General features: G+C 37.9%; 1 protein-coding gene across 5 annotated transcripts in view; it reads left to right on the plus strand.

The window, feature by feature from the left end:
• Window positions 1–12085, plus strand: part of LOC139964834 (electroneutral sodium bicarbonate exchanger 1-like) — a 119693-nt gene that overhangs the window by 25683 nt on the left and 81925 nt on the right. For 4 of the 5 annotated variants that reach the window (XM_071966848.1, XM_071966847.1, XM_071966850.1 and 1 more), the window contains 2 exons: window positions 48–129; window positions 6190–6342. In XM_071966848.1, the coding sequence (XP_071822949.1) occupies window positions 6319–6342 (24 nt within the window). In that variant the 5' untranslated portion in view covers window positions 48–129; window positions 6190–6318. Of the gene's footprint in view, window positions 1–47; window positions 130–6189; window positions 6343–11242; window positions 11265–12085 lie in introns of those variants that run through there. The other variant, XM_071966852.1, reaches the window with a different exon arrangement.

A 12085-nucleotide genomic window follows, 5' to 3' on the forward strand; every position in this document is an offset into this window, starting at 1 on the left:
TTTTCTTTGGTGTCTTCTCATTTTGTTAAATACGTTATTTTATTCAGATTGGTGAACTCTTTTACTGACGGAGTCAACGTGAACATACATCTATTCATGAGGTAATTCCTGTGTGGGATTCAAAGCTGGGTACGTATTCATGTTTTTAGTAGGGATTTATTAATATTACTCAAGAGAATGTAGTGTTTCTTTTTGTTTTATTGATAATATATTAATGAAACAAATTGTCCTTTGTGGTTAGAATGATATTCACTCTAATAATTTTAAGCAGATGTTGTAATAATTTTTTTCCATTTTTTTTATTTTCCACTTGTCGTGTGAAATAAAGATTAGAGAAAGTGAAGCTAGAGTTCAATAACAGATGTACTTGTTGTAGAGGAAGAAAATATTTGTGAATTTAGAAGACATCAGATCATGGTGAATGCTAAACAAGCATCAGGTCAAGGGTCAGAAAAATCCAGACGTACAAGTTCATGGTACTGCGTCATCAAGTATATTGTGGACTGTTTTCGTCAAAATTTTTGTCAAAAGAGGAATTTATCCATTTTGGATATTTTGGAAAGCAAAAGTTCTTTTGTTGGAAAGAGACTGGACACCTCCGGCCTAAAGATGACTTTCAAGTAAAAACAGTTTTGTAGGTGACACAGAAGGCTACATAACACTCTGACATATAAATCTGATTTTCAGTCTCTAGATGTAAGATATATCCCCAATAGTCAAAAAGACAATCCTATTTACTTCGTTCCCCCCTTACCTGTCTCCTCACAACCTTAGCACCTCATTCTACTGTGTCTAGTATGCCCTGGTAATCTTTTAATACCGTGCACCCTGAACGACCGGCTCCTCCGGTCGTTGCCCTTCCTTCTCATGGACGTGAAGGTCGATGGAAAGTACCTCGACTCCTGCCCCCTGGGGCGCCTCTTCCCGGTGCTCTGGAGGGCTGAACTCTGCCCCTGGGGGGTCTGCTAAGGTTGTGAGGAGACAGGTAAGCTGGTCACTCGTAAATATCTAAACCAGTGAGTTCTATGATTTCTGTGCCAAATTCCTTCTCTCTCTGTCTCTTCCTTTTGAAGATTTTGTAGAAATTGTCAGGTGGATCCTCATCTGTGAGACATTTCAAGGGCAATCGTATGTCATTTTGAGGTCTTGGAATATATGCTTCTTCAAGGGTTTATGAAATGACCAATCAGTAAAAAGATGGATAAAGTGTGCTTGCCTGAAGCGGCTAAATTTCATCCCTGATGATGTTAATTAGTTGAAAGTTATTCTTGCTTGCCAAGTTGTAGAATCAGGTTTCTCTGTTTTCTAGTTGGTCATTATCTGTCGTGATGGTCATAGATCCGACGATTGCTGAAGTGTGGGTGGCTGTTGTGGGTAGCTGTGGGTGGCTAGTGAGGCCATGATTAACACATGTTAACTGCAATTTGGGTCAATTTTTGCACAGACATATGGTGTGTTTATGTTCTTAAAAAAACGTTCAGATAAATACAAAGCATGCCTATATTAACCTACTGACAAACAGAAATATACATTTTCAGGGAAAAATATAGTCTTCAGAAGGAGAGAGCAGTATAAATCTAAAACAGAGTCAGTGCTTACATGGTTTGTTGACTGGGAACCTTGTGACATAATACAACAACGTTGTTAGAAAGACAGAGGGACATTGTATGTTGGTAATTTATTTTTTTTACGCTCACTCTAACAACAAAGAGCTTAATTTGCATATTGTAATAGTTAACCTGATGAGATCCATTTTGATATTTGGACCTCTGCTGGCCCCAAATGACTTTGACTCCACCCAAAATAATAGAGTTCTGGTACTCACTATAAGGGAGGCATGTATGCCAATTATGAGCTACAGTACAGTATGTGATGTAACCTATCTTGGGATATCCTGTGTACAACAATGAGGTTCTTAAACTCATTATAGGGAAGCCACATGCAAAATATGAGAGCCAATAAAATTGTCTATCTTTCATTCATTCATTCATTCTTTCAATCATTCATTCATTCATTCAATCATTCATTCATTCATTCATTCAGTCATCTTTATTCCAAGGTATCTTTACAGAAATTTTTCAAATAGGATTTAACAAAATCAAATCTAGCAGTAAAGAACATCAAGAATAACTGGTTAAGAGACTAAAACGTTTAAGAGATTAAGAAATGAATAAACCATAAAATTTGTTACAAAAATTGTAAGCGAAAATCTACAATAATGGATCTAAGATGCCGTTCTGTGCAAAAAGGGCTGCTCTGTAATGAAAGAGTTCTTGAAGAGTAATATTCTGATACATGGAGTGATATTTGGATTTCTTCAATTATAATTTATTTTATTGCACAGAGAATTATGCTCAGAGTGTAGAGGATGTCCCTTAGTACCTTGAATATATTTGGCAATTCTTAACAGTTTATTCCTAGTAGATGCATTGACCTTAATATACACATGATTCACATAATAAAGCCTGAAAATGTTTGACAAATTTTTTGGAAACATATTCTTTTCATATCTATCAGGATGTATTGTGTTTACAACATTTCAAGGGTTGACCCCTGGTGACCTTAAATGAACTCTGACCTACACCAAATTGTGTACAATCCCTAAACTACGTAAGGCTATCCTACCATGCATACAAGAGCTCCTTTGATGTTCAGGTTCTGGAGGTATCGTGTTTTTGAGATTTTCATATTTTGCCCTCTGCTGACCCCATATGACTTTTGACCTCCACCCTAACAAAGCAACAGGGCTCTTGTACTCATAGGGAATTCACATGCAAAATTTGAGAGTCAATAAAGTTTCCTATCTGGAGATATCGTGTTTACAAGGATTTCAAGTTTTGACCCCTGGTGACCTTACTGTAAATGAACTCTGACCTCAACCAAATTGTGTAAAAACTTGACACAACATAAGGCTATCTTACCATACATATATGAGCTCCTTTGATGTTCAGGTTCTGGAGGTTACAGAGTTTTTGAGATTTTCACATTTTGCCCTCCGCTAACCCGAAATGACCTTTGACCACCAGCATATCATCTGAGTGAGTGAAGCTGGACACCTCTAGGCTCTATCGTTATATAAATGAAAAGTTAAGAAACGGGTCCAACCCGTACAAGTTAACCAAAAGTTTTCTTCCTGCCACATAGTAAAGTACATTACAATTAATTAGGAGCATGCTTCATACACACCAAATGCAGGGTTGTTAACCCTGTCCATACTGTACGATATACAGAAGCCATCTTAGAGATTGACCACAATGCTGAGAGAACAAGAGATTACAGTAACTCCTGAACATATGGAGAGGTGGCTCAGGTTGCACTTATAACAATTAGTTACATATTCATCTACGCCCCTTGACCTCTTCAATTCGCTGCTGTCTTCCTTCTCAATTTACCGTTCTGAAGCTTGCCATGCAATTCAATCTAGTCGTTTTCATCTACTTGAATCTGCCCGTGTCGTAACTTCACCGTTTATCAAGTTTGAATGTCAGCGAAAGTGGAAATTTGTCTGCATTAATACGTATTGTATTTTAAGGAAACTAGATTGACAAAACACAAAAAAAAACGTATCGTAGGAACGTGTATATGCGCAATACAACATATGCTTAGCTCAGAATCGTACCGTAAAATATGAATATTTTCCATCGCTATAAATTGCTCACATGTATGGATTTTTCAAATATGTTAAAATTTATACAAAAAATGATCCCATTGGGATCTTTGGATATGAATTCAGATGTGGAAAAATTCTATCTTTTGATTTTGAAGTTGTTATGGCAACCAGATGGTATCTGAATGTAGATTGACTATTTCACATGACCCCCTAGATGAGTTGTCTGCTAAGTACATACAGTCATAGCTGTATCAGCAGTATTTTCTGCACATGTATGTATGTATATGTATGTATTTAAATATGTATTATATGTATGTACGTACAGTACATGTACATGTATGTATGGATGAGTTCTTGCACACATATGTTAAATACTTCTATGCACTCCTACCAGTCTCCAGTCTAGACTTGTACTCTTCTTACCTATCCTATCAGTTTGATTCCCCCCTCCCCTTTCCCTACCTCCCTCATGTGACTCGATTCCAAATCACCACCCTCTTTCACTATCTTTGAAATCAACCATGCTGCAGTTTTGCATCACTCTTTTGTGGATCCACATTTGTATGCCAGTAAAACATCTTTCATCCGTCATTTGGCTTTCGTGGGTGTTGCAGTCACATCTGTTATACACTTTCACAATCATTATATAGATATAAAGCCACCCTTATGAGGTCACAAATATCTCCTGCAAGAAAGAAAAATAAATAAAATAAGGAAAAAAGGGTCCTTTCAAGGCATAAATCGTTTGTCAGTTTTCATCATTCAAGACTTTGCTGTGAATTGTGATATGTTGCTTGGGCCCACGTATCCCCTTCCCTTTTGTGGCCCTATCATTGGGCCAGTTTTGGGATTTTTACTATATCCCGATAGTCGTACAGTACAAGGCTGATTGTAATCATTAGGGCACATCTCTTTCTCAATCAATATGTCAGCCAACTGACAGGTTAAAACTCAGATTTTCCCAAGTGGAAAATTGGAAAATGTCTTGCAAGCAAGCAAGCAAGAAGCTGACAGGGAGGTTGCAGTCATTGAAGTGGTTTGAAAGTACCATGTAAAAGTATGGATTGATAACATAAATTATAGGGAAGAGGCTGACATATACAGACAGTGTGTAGATTTAAAGGCCTTAATTTTAGTCTTGGAATTTCACCAGAGTCCAAGAACACGAAAAAGCAACAGGGTAGTAATATTTTTATAGCTTGTTGATTTTCAAGACATTCTGCTCTAAAACACTCTTGCATATATTAAAATGTATAATTTTCTTTAACGTATCATAAAGCATATATCTTAAGGTCAGTGGCGGCACCGGCCAAGGCAACTTGGCGGAGGGGGGGGGGGAACTAGGGGAAAAGGCTGTATATATTTTTTTTTGGGGGGGGAAGGGGTTTCCTCTCTCCTTTGTGATTTTTCTACAAGTAAAATGACTTAGACCCAAAATGGCACTATCATTTGACACAATTTTTCAGATTAATGCATTGCACTAGAAGCTGTTTCTAATACAAATGATTAGCCTAGTTCTATATATTTTGGATAAGTAGCTGATTATTAGTAGATTGGGGAGGTAACCTGGGGGGCGGCAAGGTGAAAATTTGAGGGTGGGGGCAATGCCCCCTCATACCTCCCGTAGTCCTGCCACTGCTTAATGTCATAAAAGTATTAAGTTTCCTTGAGTTTTGTGATGTATCTAAGGAACTGACTTATAGGTCTGTGTTAAGCTAACTAGTTAATCCACTTTCACGAAACTTCTCAAATGGGACGAATGAATATGACATTTTTAAGGGACATTTCTTCAAAACTTAAAAGTCAGTATAAACATACAACAAAGACGAATAGCAGTGATTGTTAGTGTTCTTCAACCTATTTATATCAAAATTATCTTGATTATTCTCGATTGATGATAACATTAATGGTTGGGAGGGCATAGAAATACTGAAGGTGTGTGTCGATAGAATTAAATTGTATATATATTGTGTTCTTTCAGTGAGCAGCACATTAATGTAGTTTGAAATGTGTATATATAGTTATGATGTCATTAATCGTAAGACTGCAATGGTAATTTATAGGAAACATTACCAAACAGCTGGCAGTTTAATGTTGGCTACCGCTGCACATATACTGTAGTAGATATTGCCTAGATGAGATAACCTTTACCTGTTGTAGGAACATTAAACCTGTTAAGGGATATTACCATAAAGGAATAATGTCTTAGAATAGACTAATATGGGATTTGTTCCAAACAGTTTGAAACATTTTGATTCATTTATTTTCAGCTGTCCATATTTTCTACAGTAGTAAAGTTGCTCCCCTTTGCCAAACTTACCAGAGCAATGGAACATAAAAGTTCGCACGGTGTTTGCAGTGCATTGGTCCTCAGCATGAGTTGACTTGAGTAACTCATTGCGCAACTACAGTTACTGTATGGTTGTGTAAACTTTCTGAATGGGGAAAGGAGGGGAGGTGAGGTAGAGCCTGGACAGTCACAGATCCAGGGCCCCGGGGGGGGGGGGTGTACAGGGAAAGATTAGAAAGGGAATCAAATCATCATCATTCATAAATTTTATAATCTTTTCTTCCAACAGACTCACCTTTAACAATAAATAGTCAACGGGATCAACTTTTCGACAAGTGACGAACAAGAGTTGGTAGACATAGCTAAGATAAGCAGCGAATTGTAGCCTTTCCCCTTTTGTGTGGGTTGGGCAAGGAAGATGTTCTCCGGAAACGATTTTCGGGTGAGTTTATTACGTAAGAATTAGACAGTTTGCCGTCAATGATTAAGGGAGACACGAACTTTACCATCATTAAAGGGTTTGAAGACTCGTGCAAAAAGAAACGTCTAATGCCGGTAATCTGACCTAGTTTCGAATGAGGTGTAACAGAAGTGTTAGACACCACCATCGATCCCAGAAAATACACACACACAGCTTGCTACCGTCGGTAATTATACACTAGTGTACAGTCGTTACATACAGCTGCGCTCAATACCCACAGCACAGTGTACAAAAGATACAGCGATGGACATCTCAGGTCCAGCTAAAGATAACAAGGTATCACGTTTCATTACTGTCTGCATTTTGTAGCGACACGAACAAAACGTCACTTGCAAGCAACAGAAAGTTAACTTTTTCAGATGGCTGCACGCGGTTTGGGGCGAGTCTTCAGTGCCTTTAATGGTCTGTGTGATAGAGACTCCCCCGAACAGCTAAGGCAAATCATACTCCAATTGGAGGATACCACAGATATACCACACAATACCGAAGACTTGATCAAGTCGAACGACAACATCACTTAGCCACAAGTGCTTCAAGTATTCCTGTATGATCTATTACAATATTTATTTTCTGTAATTGGTAGATGGATGTTGTCATAATTGAAAGCTCTACAAAAGGACCTTAATGATGACATTGGTTTCATTGTCAACCCAGCTAGTAATTTTATCTTGAAAATAGATAAAATTAGTAATTTTATCTTAGTATAGATAAAATTAGTAATTTTGAATTTTTCAAATAGGAAAAGAAAAACAGAGACAGTAACTGCTGAATCGAAAAGATCGAAGCACTTAACATGAGCTAATGACGTAATGGGTTTCAATATCAACACTGTTGCGCATTTGACCTTGAAAATATTAAAAGAAAAACCGAGAAAGTAAACGGTTCTCAGATCCTAATGGCTCTATGACATCACAGATTTTACAAACTGACATCTCCCAGACACGACTTTTAATCTAGGATATCTCCCAAATCAAGCAAGACTTTTTTTTAGCTGTTTAGTGGAATCGTTCATCACGAAGAACGCTGTCACAAAAGCCAAAAATGATGGTTGGGTTGGTGTCGCCTATAAAAGCTATGCTTGCGTTGATCAGCAGACCTTCGGTCGATAGGGATAGCTTTTTCAAGTTTAAACATTGAGATGAAACACCTTATCACCGGGACAACGCTCTGTAAATCAAGGTTTGTGTCACTTTTCCTGGAACCATCTCCCCACTCCTAATCAGGGATCTCTAAATAGCAGCTCCAGCCTCTAATGGTTCACAATTTATAGCCTGTTAATGGTCCTGATTTTGCTTCGATCAAAGAATGACAATTAAGTGTTCCTTTGGGAGATGAGCCTCCTTTGTTACATAAAAAAAAATCTTAGTAATAGAGGAAAGCCAGGTTTTGATGTATGATTGCTCGTAAATTGGCAAAAATCATCAATAGCTGTGAGGGTGTATCTCAGAAGGATTGCATTGCTAGTAAGATTGGCTGATGGTAAAGTTAACAAGTCACTAGGCTGTAATTTTCCATGCTATGGCTATGGACGCTGATTGCATGTCCAGAGGTTCGAAACTGGTAAGGAAGGTCGTAATTCCACTGTATGCATTTGTCACCTGTATCGAACAATATATAGATATATATATAGATATATATATATATATATATATATATATACATATATATATATATATATATAAACGTTTTCATTTATATATATATATACATACATATATGCTGTTCACCACAATGGTGTCAACCAATCTCTGACAGCCTGCAGTATCAGGTTTTTGTTTCTAAGCTGTCTCCCTCTATCATTCCATGTTAATGGGTCTGAAGTGTGACGATGCTCAACTGATGCCGGTGATTCACAACTTAGGTCTCCCGTAGGGAGGAGGGTGGCCTCCTTTGTCACAAAGAATCTGCACAGTAGCAGAGGGATGGCGTGTTTGAAGATTCAGTACTTCATAATTTGCATTATCTATCATATTTTGGAGAATTTTTAGGGTGCGTTTCATCAGAATAGCTAGTTTGCAAGAAATAGAGCTGAAAGGTTCATATATCATACTCTTGGCTAGGACTTGTCAGACACTATAGTTAGGGCTAAGTCTCACCATCGTTGCCAGTTTGGCATTTTAAATGCAAAAAAAACAAACAAATTTTGCGTTTCTTTTCACATTCCTTGGCCGGTGGAAATTGAAATGTCTGGCCAAACAGCATTTTTTTTATTGGCCCAGGGACTGAAAATTGTTTAATACGCCAAAGAACATTGATTTCAAACATTTCAAGTTTCTTCAATTCGACTTGTGGTTGTATAAAGACTTACGCATCAGAATTCATCGGAACGTTGGAATTCATTTACCACTTTTCACTCCCTAATGTTTGTACCCTAATTGCAATGAATTGCTAGCCCACACAATTCCTACCCATATACAGGGTCAATTATCCTAAACTAACAGCAAAAATTTGTATATTATGCATTTTTTCCACCCGAATATGAGGCGAATTTGGCCGGTTATGTCACATGAGATACCTGACACATTTCCTCCTAGTATCTGAGACGTCTTCTACATTCTTATGGAGTTGTTTTGCATTCTTGTCTTGTGTTTGTTAACAGAAAATTCTATACTTTAGATAGTCTTCCTATCAAAACCATGCCTTTCCTGTACCATTCAACTCCCCCTTCATTAATATTTTCTTTCTCAGATATTAAGTGTAAATGTTTTTTTACCTAATACAAAGTGTGATATTTTCTTCTCCCTCTCAATCTTCAATTTTTGTCTTTATCTGTAAGTGAAGTTACACTGCAATATATATGCCCCTATCAAGTGACTTTGACACCCGTGCCAAGTAATTGGGCTTTAATGTGATTGAGCCTTGAAATCATAACAGCCATGAAAAAAATATATCAGCTGTTGTTTAATCCATGTTTAGCCAGCTGCCCCTAAATGTTTTTGAAAAACAAAGTACTGCCCTCTATTTTATGCACACGTATTTCTTGAGATCTATACAGCATGTTAGTAGTAGATTATGTGTCAGCCTACCCTTAAGTTAATGTGTGATGCATTTTACAAATTAAAAGTCAGCACTCTGGAATGCCTTACAAATATCTCCAGGTTTTGGAGAAGGTCAAGTAAAGCAGATAAAAAAAAAATACCAAAGCTGAAGTCAAGAGAGGAAAAGTACTCTACAAATGTCATTTCAGGTATAAAAGAAGGTAAAAATAGAGATAGAAATAATGAAGGTTAGAGAGAAAACATTGTCATACAATATTAAGCACGTTACTAAGTGTAATTGTGTAATACTGCCCTCTGATAACAATGCCACATATTTGTAATGAGTTACTGTGACACTGTATAATTGTGATTGAGGATTTGGTGGGGACTCAAAGGAGATGGGATGAGGTGGGGGGGGGGGGGATGGGAGGAGGCAGAATGGATACCTACCAAAGTGGTCATCCAACCTAGAGCTCCCTCTCTCTGGCAGAAGTTGGCCCATGAATAAAAAGTGCCTGCAACAAGACTATATGAGCTGCCTTAGTACCCATTGTTTAGAAGTTATCTTGTTTTAGAACTACTGTACTGTGGGCCTACAGTATATGTCACCATTCAACACGGTCAGCACATTGTCAAGGTTTAGATGTGCCTTATTGTTTTTGGCACTGACTTGAGTATTTAAGGGGGTTATGGAGTCAAACATAAAAATTTGTACATTGCAATAACCCCACAACCTTGAATTGGATGGAACTCCCAAACTGTTAACTGCTGGTACATGTGGGCCTAAATACTTTAGGCCCATTTGGGCTCCAAATTTTGTCGGGCCCATTTTGGCACGAGTAGGCCCAAATGATTTCCACTTCGTATGCAGTTTCGGACACATGCTTTGGGCCCGATTTGTGGGCCCAGATCCACACAAACTTCCTTCTACAAATTTTTACTTATTTTGTATTTAATGTGGTCACAAGGTCACTTTCCAAAACTGAAAATTACTAGACCTATGCAAGTGCAATATTTAATTTGAATAAATTTGGTTGAAATTGTTGTCGCTGTTTTATGGCATACAAGACAATCTGGCACCATGTGAGGTTTCCTTTAATACGGGTATGCTTCATGGGTACGTCTAGGATAGGCCCAATAATAATAATAATAATACATGTAGCCTACAGTCCTATTAAACTTATGCATACTAATGTAAGTATAGTATAATTAAAGTTAGTATTCAAATTAACATGCATTATAGGTGAAATGTCATGGAATTTTACAGTTAGATCCTTGAAAGTCATGGAAAAGTCAGGAAATTTTGGGCCCTCCAAATGTGTATTGTGCTAACCATGACTTATATATTTATATTCCACTAAGCAAGGAACCATAGTGCTCATTGGGCTCTTGTTGTAGTTCTGGTTTTAACTGGTTGCCAATTGTGTGAACAAATGTGACATTTGTATCGTTCAAAGTACAATTGCAATTAGTTTATACAAAGTTGATGTACAGTTTTGAATCCTTGCTAACAGCGTTTAAGTAGCACGCAAGTAGTGCACGTATACTCTCCATGCTAGGAATAGCCAGCCAGCCTAACCATAACCAGCCGCAATAAATCTCCTACCTAGATGTATGTTAGTCTAGCAGTTGGAATACTGCGAGTATGTTGTACTTGGTTTATACCCTCATGATCATATCCAGGCACAACCTGCCTTACGATCCTGCCTCACGATGATTTAACATCCAGGGTACACACGGTCGTAAATTGTTTCATAAAGAGTAGCGGTTTTCCAGCGATCTTACTTCCCACCGACGTTAGCCTTCAAGCTTATTTCAGTTTCAAGTTCAAGATGGGATGAATATGAATATTTGATGATTTGTTATACTGTAGTGTGAGAATTAGCGACTTCAAGGGGCTAACAGGTTGGTCATTTACACACTTTGTGGTTCACTGTTTCCATTTTGTAAACATGTCAAATTTTTTCAGTTGTTTAATGTTACAGGAGGCTCTCCATATAAAAGGGTTATCTGAAGATGAAATTGGTCTTTAATATAGGGTGACAGTCCGTAAATGATGTTTGTCACTTTACAGCCATAATGTCAAGAGGCTACTTCAATAGTGTTAGATCTTAAGAAATAGGCCTCGTAATGTGTCGATGTACAGTATGTTATCAGCATGTCTGTGATATGGAAGGTTAATTTAGACCTTGATCTCAGTTGAAATATATTGATACAAAAGGGTCAGGGCCCAGTCTCATTGGGTTTTAGTTTCAGATAAAGCTGGCCCATAGCAATGCAGTGTTTTTATGTTCAGGAATAGTTTGAAGATAAAGGCTACAACTGTTGAGGTGCAAGATCATCTTGTGGACACAAAGGAATGGAGTCTTAATCTTATTGCAGAATTTCTTTCTTTCCTCGCTTACCTGTCTCCCCACAACCTTAGCACCTTGTTCTACCGTGCCTAGAATGAACTGGTAATCTTTTTAACACTGTGCGCCCTCTATGACCAGATACAGAAAGGTATCAGTGTGATGTTGGATGTGGATGGGAGCCAATGTTAGTTGTGGCACTGGATTGGTTAGTTGTGGCACCGGATCGGTTAGCTGTGGCATAGGATCTGTTAGTTGTGGCATAGGACCGGTGAATTGTGGCATAGGATCAGTGAGTTGTGGCATAGGATCGGTTAGTTGTGGTATAGGACCGGTTAGTTGTGGCATAGGATTGGTTAGTTGTGGCATAGGACC

This window comes from Apostichopus japonicus, chromosome 23 (genome assembly GCF_037975245.1).
Source record: "Apostichopus japonicus isolate 1M-3 chromosome 23, ASM3797524v1, whole genome shotgun sequence".
Classification (NCBI taxonomy): domain Eukaryota; kingdom Metazoa; phylum Echinodermata; class Holothuroidea; order Aspidochirotida; family Stichopodidae; genus Apostichopus; species Apostichopus japonicus.